Genomic DNA, 17,893 nt, shown 5'->3' with positions numbered 1-17,893 from the left:
GGACTTTTATTCTCTGTTTTCAGTTTTAATGATGATTCTTTGATTTTAAGAGATTTTCTTAATAACAGTAAAATTTTTTTGAGATTTTCACTGTAACTAAGAAAATACCAAAATCATCCTATAAAAGTAGCTAGTTGCTTTTAAACCCAGATGTCCACTGGCATATTTCTACATTGTTTAAATGCTGTTTACTTGTTTTATTTATAATGTCTTATAAAAAGAGCTGTTTGTCCATGTGATATGGGCCTCTATTTTGAGTTCAAATGAGTGTGTGTGTGAATTTAAAATTATTCTTTTGTGGGTTTTCTTCTTTGGGGTTATTTTCTGGATAAGGAAATTCAAATCATTGAACCTTTCTAAATTTGTTTTTTTCTTTTGCACTAATAGGACTTGACCCCACCCAATTTAGAGTTCATCATTATCATAAAGATGAAGAGAATGACGTTCTACTTGGTGGCCCAGCACAGCTCACGGATGAAGAGAAATACAGGGACTGTGAAAGATTCAAATGTACATGCCCTGCATGTGGAACTGAGAATATTTACGATAGTGTCTTCGAGGGTTCGGTTAGTTGTTTCTTTTTGTTTCCTTTTTTCTCCCCACTATATGTATAGAAAGGAAAAAACACATTGATTTTAGGTGTTCAATATTGTTTTTGGCTTCCTAGAGTGCTTGGACTTGGTTTTTAAATGGAATCTCTTAAAATATCTAAATTATCTTAAAGTATTTTTATTTTAATTCTTTAATTAGTAACCTGTATTTCCCCACTCTCGAGCCAATTTATTAAGACTTAGAGCAATATTTTTTTGTATCTTAAATCAACTTAATGGGAACTAAGTGTTTCTGGAAAGTTTTTGTTTATCTTTACACATCCCACTTACCTCCTTTTTGACAAAGGTACTCTGATTATCTTTTCTGCTGTCTTTGCATGTCAGACATTTAAAAAGTCACAGGGAGACATTCCTTTCAAGAAGTACTGCCAAAAAATGTATCATTGACCTTGGATCAGAACTTGAAACCTGGCCAATTTACTTGATTCCACTGCAGTATTACACATGCACTAGCCATTGGCAAACGAGTAGGCAGTAGAACCGTGTAAAACCTTGAAACTGAAAGAAAATACATCCTTTATCTAAATTAAAAGTAATTATTTTAAGTTAATTTGGACAAACAGCAGATGTTTTGCATTTTTTTGAATCAAAACAAAGCAGTCTTTGGAAGCAAGTGTAAGGAAGAGGCAGACGCGGATCAGCAATACTTGCTAAATCCTTGAGTTTTGCTTCATTACAGCTGTAAATAAGATAGTTAATTGCATGGAGGCTTGACGACTTGCAGATGGGCTAACTGTGGAAGAGCCCGATGTCAAGCTCTGAAATCTCTTCCACCTGGAATTGCTTAGCGTGGCGGGTAGGGTTATGTACCAGATTGGAGCAGGAAACCAAGATGTTTAAGTATCAAGAAGGAAAACACATGCTCCAGAAACCCCAACAGTTTCCCTGTATGTTTGCTTTGTCTTTGTTTCAAACAAAACAAAACAAGACGTTTTCTCCAACTACTAATAGTTAATTCTTTCAGATTTCTACTACACTTGGCTTTCCCTCCTCCAAATATGATTTATGAGGGGGAGGGTAGGACTGTTACATTTGCTAGGCTGACAAGAACGTGACTACTTTGTGGTGTAACACTTAATTTTTAGGCTTTATTCTTAAAATTAAGTTGACAGTATGAAAGCAAACTAATGTCATTAGTGCTCCTGCTTTATCCTCAAGTTTGTAATGAAAAAGGGAAAATTTTAAAATTTGATATGTCTAAAAAGGATGTTTATTCCAATAATGTCACTTCACTGGTATTTTCACAGGGAAAGTTAATTTATCCATAGAGGCTGTCGTGTATTGCATGTTAAAAAATGATTTGACCTCACGCTCCATTATGATGGTGGCAAAAGAGTGGAAGGTATATGTGACTTAAGGGGACCTTTGGGAGGACAGCAGTTGAGGAAATAGGGTTAAAAACTCACCAATAAAATAAATTGAGAATATTGTGCACCAGGGCAGCATATAAGTTTTTACGCACAAGAAATCTTTTTACAATCTTTTGTCTGCTTGTCTGACTTGACTTCTACAGGGAACTGATATGGAGCCCAGCTTGTATCGTTGCAGTAACATCAACTGTAAGGCTTCCCCGCTGAACTTTATGGTACAGCTGAGTAACAAATTGATCTTGGATATTAGACGTTGCATTAAAAAATACTATGAGGTAAGTATCCATAATGACTTTTCTTACATACACAACTTGTTTAGGTTTGGTACTTGTTATAAAATAACACTGTGGTTTTATATTACTGGTTTTTTTATGAAACAGATTTTTTAAAGACTTGGGAGGAAAATGATTTGGTTTTTATTGGGTATTACATCTCTTTCATTAGTGAGGAATATTTTAAATAGTGAAATTTTGGCTTTTAAGGAAAAATGACAATACAATCAGGAAATATTTTAGTTTGTTATTAGCTAAATAAGACTAAATTAAACGGTCACTCCAATCTTTGGACAAAGGAGGAAAAATCAATATTGCTTATTTTTGGCAAGTAGAGCCATAACATCATGTGTGGTGATTTTAATAAACTAAGACTTGTGTTTATGTGGTCATCGAAACCATTTCATAGCTTAGTTGTCTGAGGAAATAAAACTAAAAATCTTTTAAATTTAAATGTAGTTTGTCTGTTGTTTTTTTTTTAAAGAGAATGTCTAATTTTTAAAACATGCAATATAGTTAAAATACCAGAACAGCGAGTGATCTGTTAGAAAGGCTTTTTTCAATGTTTTTATTTGTTTTTAACAATTTCATTTGAATGAGTTTCTTTCGCTTCAAAAATTAAATTAAAAAGTCCACATTTACCCTTTGATTTTTCTTAGTGTTTCATTATGTCATTTTCCTTTAAGCAAAATCGCTATTACTTGAAAGTTCACTGTAACTTATTTAAAGAAGCTACATTGGCAAGGTATTTCCAAATATGCTTAGGTTCGATTAGGTAAGACCCATGACTTCGATCAATATCTTTCTATAATTTCTACTTATATTTTAGTTAACATATAATGTAGCATTTTCTTATAGTGGATCTCATTAAATGAAAATTGAGTATTACGTCAGTAAGACAGAGTGAAAACATAGAGTTCCAGTATTGTGACTTTGGAGTTGAATAACTTGAATTTTTCAAAAAAAACAAAACAACCCAAGTAGGTTTGTCTGAAGATATTTTTTAAATAATAATTATGACTACATTTTGGGAAATCTGAAACATTTTAGTGAATAATGCTGTGCTGTACTTAATGAACAGTTGGATGGGAATAAAGGTTATCCGTAGGTTCACATTCCACCGTAGATGAAATGTTCCGCACGTGAAATGTTAGACTTTTATTTAGCATGAAGAGCCAAAATCAAAACTATTCAGCTCATTTACAGACCTCACGGAGTAGAGCATGATTCTTGACTCTTGGGAAGAATTCCGAGTTTTCTCTCTGTGTTTAGTCTATCAAAATCTTCACCATGGAAATGTTAATACTAGAAGAAACTCATCTATTTCCTTCTATAAGAAGGGACAATCTGTTTTGACTAAGTTGGAAATAGGCAGAAAAATGATCTCTATAGTTAGAAATATGCCCTAACTGAAAAATGGACTTCTAATTGTGTGTGTGTCGTGGTGGTGTTGGTGGTAGTGGTTATATGAGTATTTTTCAAGCTAATAACCTAGTTTTATGAATCTAGACATTCAGCCCAGGGTTTCCATAGCATTTACTTCCATTGTTTTGTCTGTCAGCCATCTCACTACCAGCAAGTAACAGTTTTCCTGTAGTTACTGTCCACTTGATTGACTTTACTACAGGATTTCTAATGAAAATATCCAAATGTTGCTCATGAAGTTGAAGATTAATATGACTGTCCTCAAAATTAGGGGTCTATATCTCTACTTTCTGATCTTAGTCATGTATGATTAGATAGGAGAGGAAGAAATCCATTATTCTTTTTATGGCTCCATGTTGAACAAATGTTTCAAATATTCTCAAGATCAGAGCTTTTATACAGAAAGCTCATGTACCTCTAGGTTCTACTTCATTGGTAGACTATTCTTTTTCCTCCTCACCCTGGACTTAAACGAGCTTCTGTAGGTAGTGAGACATGGCGTTGAGTTTCTTTTGTATTGTGCTAAGTGATAATGATTACAGTTAGTTCATCGTGATGTACCATATGATGGTAGTCCAGCTGGACAGTAATACATCAAGTGTACTGGAGACAAGGGTATTGATAGTAAGTACAGGCATACCTCGTTGTATTGTGCTTTGCTTTATTGTGCTCTGCCAGTGTTGTGTTTTTTACAAATTGAAGGCAAGACCCTCTACTAGCAGAAAGATGATGACTCATTGTATTGCAATACCTGCTTTATTGTGGTGGTGTAGAATTGACCCCACAATATCTCTGAGGTATGCCTGTGCTGAGATTGTGACTGTTCTTTGAAGCTAGTGACCAAAGGGGTTTCCTTCTATTTTGCAAGTTCATCAATACTACTCACTGGACATAAAAGTTGTTAGTGGACTGAGAGCAAGTCTCAGTATTTGTTTTTCATTTTAGTCTTAGAATCACTGCAGAGAAAGTACAGCTTACATTGAGAAAGGAAGGCATCCCAGTAAAGAAGGAACTTTAGGAAGACAGTGGAGGGGTATGGCGCTTGACCAGACCCTCTAACCTGCTAAGAAACAGTTCTGGGTTACCAAGGAACTGGACTGTCAGGAACAAAGGGACAGAAGCTTAGGGTAACAAAATATACTTCTAAACCACTTTTCTTTTCAAAATATACGTAACATATTCTGTTATTTTCTGTCATGAGTAAACAGTACTGACTGTATGAATGATATATATTAAAGTTTTTATGTATCTGAGAATCAATCTATATTATATCATAATGTTTTAATACTGAATTTTTTAAAAAATCCTTACCCGAGGATATTTTTCCACTGATTTTCAGATAGAGTGGAAGGGGAGGGGGGAGAGAGAGAGAGAAAAACATTCATGTGAGAGAGACATACCGATTGGTTGCCTCCTGCGACCCCAACCAGGGCCAGGGATCCAACTGCAACTGACTTATGTCCCCTTAACCAGAATCGAACCTATGACTCTTTGGTCCATGGGCCAACGCTCTAACCGCTGAGCCAAACCGGCCAGGGCATAATACTGATTCTTTTAATAGGAGAGGAAATGCTTATTTCTTTCTCCCCCTGTAGCAATGATTGTATCCCTCGAATTCTCATTTCCTAGAACATTTAAATTTCAGTATACATAGAAATACCAAAAACACCAAGCAGGGTATTTTAAGTGATATATTAATTTCTTTAGGATAAAACTCTAGTGCTTTATCCCAAGATTTCATGAAGCATGAAAGACTTTGAGGTAGCACATAAAGCTCTAATTCAGAGTTGATTTTGTACCCTGGTCCTTGTTGGTCCCTCTGTACCAAGTTAAAATTGAACTGGTATTTTTTGAGAAAATCACAAAAAGCCAGTTTAAAGACTATATCTCTAAGCTTTTATGGATGATTTTGAAAGATTTCGATTTTAGAGTGAAAAATTGTGTGTTCCTTCTCCCTTTAAATTCTGCTTCAGAAGAACAAATAGACACACACACACACACACAAAGGGAGAGAAACACTAGCTAATCTAAATTGGGAAATGAAGAGGGCTTTTTTTAAGCATGAAAATTTCATCATCTTGTCAGCTGGCAGAATGCCTGCTGTGTGGATTCACAAAGGCTAAGAATTACACTTTCATGAAATTTTCCTCACTAACTGCCCTGGTTAATTTGAAAGATAACCCACTGTTCTAATTCATTCCTCAATTGGGCGGTGCAGGTTTTATCTTTGATCTGACAAAGCATTTGTGTTAATCGTTTTGGCCCTCCACTAGACACTCTTGGGATTGTGCTTTTACAATAAATGTGTCTGTGATAGCTCTTTAGTCTATTATACTTACAATAGATCCATAGAACTGGTAATTAATTCTCCACTGCTTTGGAAATGGGAAGAATAGGTGTAGCTCTGTCAAGTGCTGCTGGGAAGTTTGTTTAGCTGGTTCATTTTTGAAGTGTTCCCCTCAGCCATCCATGAAGCAGCGCAGAAGAGAGTCTGAGATTGGGATGCTGCCTACTCTGAAGACTTGCTCATAAATGGGAAATCTGACCCCTCTTGGTACCTGGGAGGGGGGTAGTGGGTCATTTACTTTCATCTCAAGTACTATTATTTATAATGTACATTAAACCCTCATTTTAATACTTAAAGAGCCATCTGTTTCTAAAGGTGGGTAGTCAACTAAAATATTCTACATTCTCATTGATGGCTATTGAAGGTTTTAGTGTTCCAGTGAGGCAAAATGTACTCCTCACCAGCCTTGCAGTTTCCAGCCACTTGTAAAGGATATTCCTTAGATTACTTCACTGTGATTTTTTTTTTTAAATATGTTTTTATTGATTTTTTAGAGAGAGAGAAACATTCATGTGAAAGAGAAACATCGATCGGCTGCCTCCTGCACGCCCCCTACTGGGCATTGAGCCCATAACCTGGGCATGTGCCCTGACTGGGAATCGAACCTGGACTTCTCAGTCCATGGGAGGACACTCAATCCACTGAGCCACACCGGCCTGTCTTCACTGTGGTTTTTAAACATAGAGATATTCTGGCTCTCCATCAAGAAAAATTGACAGTGAAAAGCTAGGCAGTGTCATGCCTATAATACTCATTCACTAACTGCCAGGACCAGAAATTGGTGATTGAATTCCTGAGAAATTTACTATTGGTTTTACAATCTCATAATTTTTCTGAAGTAAGCTTTCTGAGGACAGGGGCTGTTGGTACTTCTGTGTCTCATCTGTGATTTGTGCTACAGCCCTTGCTTTTGGGAGTGTGTCCATTTCAACGTTTAGTAAACAAAGTACCCAGCAAATAAAGGTTATGCTTTTTTTTTTTTTTTTAAACACTCTTGTCATGGAAGAAGTTTTATTAACGGTATATAAGATTCTCAGGTTAACACAAAATTCCATGGGGTTTTACGGTCATGAAAGCATTGACAAATAAAGCCCTTTGTCACTCTGTCTTCTATATTTTACATCACTGATTACTGTTGATTTCAATATACGCCTTTCTGCAACTTCATAACCTTAATTTGTTTTCTCCCCGAACCGGGCATCAGCAAAGAGACATTGATCAGAAATATTTTTATAACAATAAAAAATCACATCCTGCATGAATGTCCTCTCATTGTCCTGATACAAGAGTCCATCTCTAACTCCTTGAACCGGCACAGAAAGTGGATGCCTAGCTGTTGTTCCTCTCTGACTCCTGCCCTCTTCCTGTATTTTTCTCTTTTACTTCTTAGTATATTAATTGTGGCATAAGCCACAGTTTTTTTGTTTTTTTTTTAAATCTCTTTTGGACCCACCTTTATGAGGAATTGCAAAAATAATGACCAGTGTCTGCTGCCTGATGATGCAGAGACTTTCTTATGCTCACATGTGAATAAGGGAACATTTGACCAATGATGCTAACCCTCAGTATGCCGCTGTCTGTGGGTCCCTCTGGAAGACGGTACGCATCCATGAAGTGGAGTGGGATGTTTTGTAGTGTACGAAGAATCCATCTTCAACTTGTTTTGTTTTTCCCCATCTTTGCCAAAAAAAGAAAAGCTTGTTGATTTTGGAATGCATCTGCCTTCCTCAAAGACAACATTAATAACCTCCGAACATAAAGTTGTTAAACTAGAGACTAAATTGAAGCTATCTTTTATTAACAGCGCAAGGAGGGCAGGGTGAAGTATTGCAGAAAATATTTGCTCCACCAAAACACACACCCATTCAACATCACAGGCAGCACAATTCAGGGTGCCCAGCAGTGCCTGACGAAGGATCATTTCTTTAGGAATTCACAGAACTCGATTGGTAATTCAATCTGGTAAATTAGAGACCAAGCAGCCCCCTACTCTATTGCCCCCACCCACCTGGCCCTGTAAACACTAACAGGGTTACTGGCATTTCCATTGCCCATCGATTCCGGGATAGCAGTGCAGCCCGACAGCTATATCGTGCAGGTGAATCTGGGTGGTTTAGAGCCATGCAATGATGTTCCACAACTGTCTCCTGTTCTGCTGCAAATATTTGATGTTCAATAACCCACAAAATTTCTCATTTCTTACCTGTGGTGATGTGAGCTGATAGTTTTTAGGTGATAGGTTGCAATATGCAGTAATCTCGCAGGTATATTAGTTCAAAATAGTTTAAGCTCGAAGCACTATTGGAATTATTGTTTATTTCCTTGCCTCCCCATTTATATTTAGAACATTTAAAAAGAATAAATTGGGTTTCTTTTTTGTAAAGACTCTTAACAGCATAATTATAAGTGGTGCAGAAGGCATGCGAAAAAGCAATAGATATCCATCCCGCCCATTCAGCATCACAGGCAGCGCGATCCATAGGACTTGAAGAAGGATCATTTCTTTAGGAATCCATAGGACTCATCCCAAATCTTATGCAAACAAAGTGATATATTGAGAATTAGTATTTCTCTTTGCTTCCCACAAGTTAAGCTAAGCATAAATGAACACCATAGGCACCGATTACATTTTTTAAATGTAGTATTTCTAATACCAGGGCCCATGGACAGGGAGTTGGTATGCCTTTGTTAATGGCTGATTTTTGTTTGGTGTGGATATCGAATAAGCTGATTTTGAGTCAGATAGGAGATTTGGTGCTATGCCATGGTGTCTTCTCACAGAAAAACTAAGAAAGAAGGGATTTGGTGATGGTTGGAGGAGAATCTCATTGCAAGTAAACTTATTATTAAACAAATGTAAGTGAATAACAGGTTTAGTCTAGTGCCCTCTACGCAAGCAGCTTATGGTATGAATATTAGCTATTACAGAGGAGTTCTAATAAGCAGATCAGATCGGGTATGCTACCTGACTTTTGTTTTTTACAGGGGTGGGGAACCTTTTTTCTGCCAACGGCCGTTTGGATATTTTTAACATCATTCAAGGGCCATACAAAATTATCAACTTAAAAATTAGCCTGCTATAATTGGTCAGGCTAATTTGGTGAGGCGTGTGACGTTAGCTGGTATTGATTTATGGCCCGCGGGCCAGACGCTCCCCACCCCTGCTTTATGGAATAACCAACATTTACTTGTGCTCTCTCAATCTGTCACAACATGTCTTTATCTTTGTTTAATCCTAAACCTTGTGGCATGAGCCTTGTTTGTGGAGGCTCAGAACTAGAGCATGGTTGTGAGGAATTAACGGGACCCACACAAAATTCGGAGGTGCCCTGGCCATAGGGAACAGTGTTGTCTGTTAAGGATGACCCTGGAGTTAGCTGTAAGATCTGAGCTTGGGCCTTGTTCCCCACATGCATGTTCACTCTCCTGAGTTGTTTTGGTCAGAGGTGGAGGCAGTTACTAGCCACTGCCCATGCCTGTCCTGTTCTTATGTTCTGAAAGTTTAGCACTCAGTTATACAAATTTTGAGACCATCCACTGCTAGCCTCATGATAGACTGTGAGGTTTTTATTTTTATTTATTTATTATTTTTTCTTTATTGGTTTTAGAGAGGAAGGGGGAGGGAGAGAGAGAGAGAAACGTCAATGAGAGAGAACATCAATTGGCCGCCTCCTGCATGCCCCCCGCTGGGGATCAGGCCCACAACCTGGGCATGTGCCCTGACAGGGAATTGAACTGGCGACCTCTTGGTGCACGGGTCGACGCTCAACCAGTGAGCCACACTGGCCAGGTGACTGTGAAGTTTTATACTCAAACACCAAGATCAGAGTTCCTGTCTAGTCACTTACCGGTTCTATAACTTGGGCTACTTGCTAAACTTTTCCAAGCCACAGTTTCATAGCCTATAAAATGATGAGAGTAATGGCACCTGGCACATAAGGAGAACTGTATAGGATGATCCATTCAAAGTGCTTGGAAAATGGATAGGGAACATCCATTCATCTGATCTGAAATACGGTAGATGGACATAGGTTGGCTTTGTTCTTTTGTGTGCTCAGAACTCCCAGAGACTCTCATCCAGGCTGGGGACTTGCTACCCCAGGCTTTCTGAGGTGTCCATCTAGAAGCATTTGTTGTCTTGCTGCTCTCCATGTTCTGTCCCATCAGAATACTATCGCACTGTGCTGCGCTTCCTCGTGGCCCTCCCTGCAGTCTGCTAGTATGGAAGTTTCCTTTTCAGTATTAGTGAAGAGGTTCTCATAGTGAGCCTTGGAAAGGACACAAGGTATACTTCTTTGAGGCCAGCATCCTGTAGTATACCTAGGAAAAAGTTATTGAATGAGTTCATGATATTCTGAGAGGCCCTTCCAGGTCACAAACAGTGACATCAGGACTATGACCATATCGGAGACCCTAGTCCAGAGTTCTGCGTATCATATGTATATGGTGAGATAGCTGTTCATGAATAACAAGTTGTTCTCCATCTTTGATATGGTCATCCTTTCAATAGGGTGCCACAAGACCTCTAGAATTATCATTGGAAGCTAGACCAGGCCACTAGGCTGGATGGGACATGAGTCCTGAAAGCTGATTAGAGCCACCCAGCAATGGACTAGTCCAGCCATTGAAGGGAAGCCTGGGGTTTCCTTCTGATACTGTTAGCCTCTTCTGAAGGGAACATGGAAGATTCTTTGAAATACTAAAGAAATCCCATCAAATATCTGAAAACAAGTGGGTAAAAACAGAAAAGCACTTGTGCCAAAATAGTAGAATTCCTTTCTTCAATTTGATTTCTCTACCCCTGTGTATTTAGGAAAAACTCAACTTCAGGTCTAAGTCCAGTCTTCTAGAACTACTGTCTTATAGTAGAGTAAGTAACTGAACCAGAACACATTTCATTTAACCTTTCAGAAGTGAGATTTTCACACCGTTGACCTTGACTTCAGGGAACAAAATGGAACTGTCTGTTCTCTGCTGCACATGTAAACGAGAGAGGGGAGGAGAGCGCCCCAGACATAGCTGTGCCTCATGTTTGGTTTGCCTAGAAAGTGTATGGTATGGTTCATATGTGGCAGTCAGCCCTTTGCAGATAGTTAGATATGAATTTCCAGATTGCCCTGTGTAGCTTAGTCTTGTATCAAATGGAATAACCATACTGTATTTCTGTTCAGGAGGGAGTTAATTCAGCTGCCTTTCCAAGGCACCATAGAAAATTTCTCAAAAGCCTGGATGACAAAAACTTGTACTTTTAATAAAAATTAAATCAGCAATATTTTCTAATTGTTGGATGTTCATTTGTTTTGTGCTTGGCATACATAAGGAATGGCTTTACCATATGCCCACCCTAACACTTACAATGTGTTGGTCTTAGCTTGATTTTGAAAAGCAAGGTATAACTTTCTCTGCTTGTTCAAAACTCCTCTGACTCTTGGCACTCCCTCAAATTCTTTCTGGTTTGTTTTTACTGTGTTCCAGTATATTGTAACCCTTAGGGATGGTGGTTTTGTGAAGTATGTTGTCCACCTTGTTTCCTGAAAGGTCCATGCCCTCATTCAGGCTGCACAGATGCTCAGGGCTCCTTGGCTGTTTGAGAAGCTCCTCTTGCCCTGGCCGGTTTGGCTCAGCGGTTAAAGCATTGGCCTGCGGTCCATAGATACCCGGGTTCGGTTCCCGTTAAGGGCACGTACCTTGGTTGCAGTTTGTCCCCGGCCCTGGTTGGTCGTGCGGGTGGCAGCCACTTGATGTGTCCCTTTCACGTCGATGTTTCTCTCTCTCTCTCTTCCTCTCTCTCTCTCCCACTCTATCTGAACAAAAAATAGAAAAATATCCTCAAGTGAGGATAAAAAAAGAGAGAGAAGGTCTTCTTGCCCTGATTGGGTAGGTCAGTTGGTTGGAGAGTCATCCCAATACGCCAAGGTTGGGGGTTCGATCCTTGGTCAGGGAATGTACACGAATCAACCAATGAATACATAAATAACTGAAACAACAAATTGATGTTTCTCTCTCTCCCTCTCTCACTCTCTCAAACCAATAAATTTTTTTAAAAAGAGAGGAGATCTTCTGGGAACCTAGATGATTTGCTAGCTCAGTTCTTGGGAGCCTAGTGTAGCTGGCCTTCAGTCTCCAAACCACCAGCAAAGAATGTTAAGAATCGTGGCAGGAAAAAAATAGAATTGCCCAGGATTTACGCATGTACACACACACACACACACACACACACAGGATTCGGAAATCATATGAATGAAGTCACGCAATCTTTTGAGAATAATTTCTCTCAACTAGAGCTTTCCATCTAGTGATACTCAAGAGCTATTCCTTTCAGGATCAAAGGAGAGCCCAGAGTCAAGAAAGATCTGCTTAAAATTTCATAGCAAAATGGATTCTTCTGCTGATGAATGTGTGCAGTGGTATAGCACAGTGGTTCTCAAACCTTTTGGTCTGTGGGACCCTATTCATCTTAAATTACTGAAATTGTCAAAGAGTTCTTGTTTATGTGGGTTATATGTATTCATATTTATTTGATTACAAATCAAAGCAGATCTTTACAAAGTATGAACTCATTTATAATTAACAATAAACCTATTATATATAATAAAAAATAGCTCTGTATTACAAAGCGAAATTTAAAAACAGTGGCACTGTTTTACATTTACAAATCTCTTTATTGTCTGGATTAGAAATCAGCTGCATTCTCATATGTGTTTTTGTACCCACTCTGTTGAGATACAGTGTTTTGGTGGAAGTATATGAAGAAAATTTTGCTTCACACACATATGTAGTTGGAAAAGGTAGGAGTATTTTTTTCTTATCCTCACCCAGGGATGTGTGTTTATAGGTTTGAGAGAGAGAAACATTGATGCGAGAGAGAAACATTGATCGGTTTCCCCTTTACGCACCGTGAGTGGGGAAAGAACCCATACCTTTTTGGTGTATGGGACAATGTTCCAACCAACCGAGCCACCTGGCCAGGGTGGAAAGGGTACGAGTATTCTAGTAGTCTTTCCGATTTATAGTGGTATTTGTTTTTGTCACTAAATCAAGCCTTGTAACATGGTATATATGTCAATATACTTTGTGCTATGGTACATTAAAATCCATGATCTTACATAGTCCTTGGTAGATAACATTATATTTTTGTTATACAGGTGTTTGTGAGTATATATTTATTACCCTTTTGGGAGGTGGTATTGGTTACATTTTGAACATTTGTTTAAAAATTTACGTACAGTAAAATTTACTATTTGGTGTACAGTTCTGTGAGTGTTGACCAACGCACAGAGTTGTGTAACTGCTACCACAATCAAGGTACAGAACACTGCCATGACTTGCACTCCCTTCCCACAATTCCGTTGTGTACTTCTTTGAGTTATACTTTTATTTTTATTTTTTAAAAACATTTTTTTTCTTTATTGATTTTAGAGAGAGAGAGGAAGGGAGAGGGAGAGAAAGATAGAAACATCGATGAGAGAGAACATTAGTTGGCTGCCTCCTGCATGCCCCCCACTGGGGATCGGGCCCACAACCTGGCCATGTGCCCTGACTGGGAATCAAACCGGCAGCGACTTCTTGGTGCATGGGTCAATGCTCAACCACTGAGCCACAGTGGCCGGGCTTGAATTATACTTTTAAAAGAGGTTCATTCCAGTGGCTAACCTCATCTGTTCTTTGTTGATTTATACCACTTTTGCTTACAAAGCATCATATTTTCTAGCATTATCCTCCACCTGGGACCCAGCATACTGAATATGCTACCATTCCCAGAAATAGGCAGAAGAAAACTTTGTGACATATGTTTCTTTGCTTAGTTAGGAATGTGAGTGGGTACTCAATCTGTGAGTATAAAATGAAATTCTAAGGACAATTCCCCCAAAGTAATGAGAAATGGAGAAAAATTTTAACATTTCCATTGGAATTTTATCACAAGAGAAATTTTAGCTCTGGGAATTTGAGAAAGAAAACCAAGTCATATCTTCAACTCATTACTTTCCTTCAATGAAGACAGAAAACCCCAACAGCATGAGCAGTGATTCCAGCACTCAAGTAATTATAGTTGCTCCTCTAGCTTTCTAGAAATTAGACCTAGATATTGAGCCACTTAAAAGGATAACTTAACTTTTCTATAATCAAATGTGTATCCATTTTAACCTACCCACTTCTATAGCAGAGTTTGTGATTTTACAAATTCTAGCACGTGCATAGATTCATGCACCACCACAATCAGGATACAAAATAGTTCCATTGTCCCCCCAAAACTCCCTCTTGCTATCCCTTCATATTCACACTTTCCTTCCCACCCCTATCTATGGCAGCTATGAATCTGTTCTCATTACTATAGTTCTGTCTTTTCAAGAATGTCTTAGAAATGCACTCATATAGTATGCAGTATTTAGAACTGTCTTCTTTCACTTAGTTCATTCCTTTTATTGCTGAGTATTATTCCATTGTATGGGTGTAGCAGTTTCACTTATTCACCCATTGAAAGGTGTTTGGGTTATTTCAGTTTTGTTCCATTATGAATTTAGATGCGGTAAACATTCAGGTATAGGTTTTTGTGTGAGCGTGGCTTTTCATTCTTTTAGATGCATAAGTTTTCATTCTACTCAGTGGTAGAATTGCTAACCCATGTTGTAAGTGTAAGTTTACCTTTTTAAGACATTGCCGAACAATTTTTCAGAGTAGTGGCATCATTTTTCATTTTCACTAGCAGCGTATGAGATTTCGAGTTTCTGCACATCTTCACTGGCAGTTGGTACAGTTGGCATTTATTATTTTAGCCATTTTAATTATGTGTGGATGGTATCTCATCATGATTTTAATTTGCATTTCCCTTGATGGCTAGTGATGTTGAACATCTTTTCATGTGTTTATTTGCCATCTTTATATCCTTTTTGGTGAAGTGTCCAAGTGTTCCCTCATTTTTCATTTGGATTGTTTGTTTTCTTACTGTTGGGTTTTGAGTTCTTTGTATGTTCTAGATATTGTTGGATATTGGATTTGCAAATATTTTCTCCCAGTCTGTAGCTTGTCTGTTCATTCTCTTAATGGTATGTTTCACAAAACAAAACATGAGGTCCAGTATTTCATTTTTTTCTTTTATAAATTGTGCTTTTGGTCTCATGTCTAAAAACTCATCTTACATTTAGATCTGTAATTGATTTTGAGTTAATTTTTGTATAAGGTGTGAGGTTCAGGACAAGGTTCTTTTTTGGGGGAGTCTACCTAAGTTAAGTTGTTCTAACACTTCTTGTTGAAAAGGCTATTGTTGCTCCATGGCATTGATTTTGTACCCTTGTTAAAAACCATTTGAGCATACTTATGTGAATCAATTTCTGGACCCTCTGTTCTCTTCCATTGATTTCTGTATTTATCCCTTTGCCAACACCCTAGTCTTAATTACTGTAGCTTTATAGTAAGTCTTAACGTAGTATTGTTGTAGGCCAACGAGACAGACGAGACTCAGACTCTGAACTGGGTTCAAATTAAGAGAGATTTATTAGCCGTGCGGTGGCTGTCCCATCCTACACAGAGGAGAGAGCAGCCCTGAGCTCAGGGGGAGGGTTGCTTATACAGTATAGTTGTCTTAGCCGTTGTTAAGGAATTTGGGCTAAAGGTTTGCGAGCAAGCACGTACAGAAGCAGATGTCTGCAGTTAGCCATTACGCCCAAGGGATGAATGAACTATATAGCCATTAAGCCTGAGGGATGAATTAACTATATAGTGGGTTAAGTCTGGCTGATATATATCTCCTTTCTTGCTTAATGGAAAAAGTTTTACTGTATGTTCACATAGCATGTGTTTGTCCTTCACAGTATTATTTCTCCATTTTATTTCCAAAATGTTGATCTATTCTAGTTCTTTTGCCTTCCCATATAAATTTGAATCAGCTTGTCTTTATCAACAACAAAAGAAAATCCTGCTGGGATTTTTATTGGCGTTGTGTTACATGTATAATCACTTAGAGGAGAATGGATATCTTACGTTGAGTCTTCCAATCCATGAAGATGGTATATCTCTCCATTTCTTTAGGTTTTCTTTTTTCTCTCATTAGTGTTTTATAGTTTTCAGCATCAAGTCCTTTACCTGTTAGATTTATACCTAAGGAGTTCATTTGGGGAAAAGTTACATTTTAAAAAAACATTGTCTCCAATTGTGTTCCCTAGTGTATAGAAATACAATCATATAATTTTTGTTCTGATATTGCTATAGTTCACAGAATTACAGGTGAATCAGTTAGTTCTGAAAAGAGTGCTTAGGCCGATAAGACATTAAAAATAACCTACATAAATTCATATTTAATATACAGCCCTTCAAATTTATTTTATAGATCTATATTTATTGGACCAAATATTTGACCACATAATAGTGCTGCGTTGTTGTTTTTTTTAATCCTTACCCAAGGATATTTTTCTATTTATCATCAGAGTGGGAGGGAGTGGGGGGGAGAGAGAGAGAGAAGGAGAGAGAGAAACATCAATGCAAGAGAGACACATCAACTGGTCGCCTCCTACACGACCCAACCAGGGCCAGGGACGAACCGCAACTGAGGTATGTGCCCTTGACTGGAATCGAACCCCTGACTCAATGTTCCGTGGGCTAATGCTCTGACCGCTGAGCCAAACTGGCCAGGGCAGTGCTGAGTTTTTTTTTAAACCACCAGCTTAGCCCTGGCCGGTTTGGCTCAGCAGTTAGAGCGTCGGCCTGCAGTCCAGACAGACCCGGATTCGGTTCCCGCTAAGGGCGCGTACCTTGGTTGCAGTTTGTCCCTGGCCCTGGCTGGGTCGTGCAGGTGGCAGCCACTCGATGTGTCCCTTTCACGTCGATGTTTCCCTCTCTCTCTCCCCCTCCCACTCTATCTGAACAAAAATTGGAAAAATGTCCTCGGGTGAGGATAAAAAAAAAAAACCACCAGCTTGTTATAGTGTCACTTATGTGAAATTCGTGTGTGTGTGTGTGTGTGTGTGTGTGTGTGTGTGTATGCTTAGATATCTAGAGGGATGTTTTCTATATATCAGAAGTCATATTTGAGTGGTGAAAACTTTAGATTTTTTTTCATATTACTTTTCTCTATTTGAATATTTCACATAGGCATGTATTCTTTTTATCAGAACAATTGAGCTTCTTAAAAGAGAGAAGAAAACAGTGAATTGTAATATGGTTCTTACCAGTAAATGAGAGTAGTACAGACTCAAGTACTATTTGAAAATTAAATATTTGCATCCTAGATATCTCGATGTTGCCTCAGCCATTTTATGATTCTAAAATTTTATATGAAAACCAAAGAAACATTTCAAGACACTTGGAACATTCTGAGAATGCTGGGATCAGAATTTTTCTTCACCACAATATTCTTTTTTATCATATGCTTGTTCTCTGTATCAGGCCAAGACAGTGGATCTCAAACTTGGCTGCACATTAGAATCACCTGAGTGGGATTTTTAAAGAGTGTCTGATTGCCCTGACTGATTTGGCTCAATGGTTAGAGCCTCGGCCCGTGTACCAGAGAGACCTGGGTTCGGTTCCCGCTAAGGGCACATACTTCGGTTGCAGTTTGTCCCCGGCCCCAGTCTGTGGATGTGTCTCTCTCACGTGGATGGTTTCTCTTTCTCTCTTCCTTCCTCTTTCCTTCCTGCTCTATCTGAAGATAGGTTCAAAAGTGTCCTCAGGTGAGGATAAATAAATAAATACATTAAAAAAAAAAGAGTATCTGATGGATCAGCCCACCTAGAATGTCAGATTCAAATTTGAGGGTGGGGCCAGAGCATTGGTGTTTTTAAAATTCCCCATGGATACCTAAACTCTTCAAGAAATGCCTATTGAGTATTTCAAAGAGTGTGGTTTCTATTATGAAATATACGATTGTATGTTGTT

The 17,893-nt window shown here is 38.4% G+C and overlaps 1 protein-coding gene across 5 annotated transcripts in view; it reads left to right on the top strand.

The window, feature by feature from the left end:
- The window catches only part of POLA1 (DNA polymerase alpha 1, catalytic subunit), a 321,724-nt gene that overhangs the window by 159,020 nt on the left and 144,811 nt on the right, over window positions 1-17,893 (top strand). For all 5 annotated transcript variants that reach the window (XM_036270523.1, XM_036270528.1, XM_036270524.1 and 2 more), the window contains 2 exons: window positions 388-566; window positions 2,125-2,256. In XM_036270523.1, the coding sequence (XP_036126416.1) occupies window positions 388-566; window positions 2,125-2,256 (311 nt within the window). The remainder of the gene's footprint in view (window positions 1-387; window positions 567-2,124; window positions 2,257-17,893) is intronic.

The sequence above is a fragment of the Molossus molossus genome, unplaced genomic scaffold (genome assembly GCF_014108415.1).
Source record: "Molossus molossus isolate mMolMol1 unplaced genomic scaffold, mMolMol1.p scaffold_m16_p_2, whole genome shotgun sequence".
Taxonomy (NCBI): Eukaryota; Metazoa; Chordata; class Mammalia; order Chiroptera; family Molossidae; genus Molossus; species Molossus molossus.
This window is presented reverse-complemented; position numbering and strand designations above follow the sequence as displayed.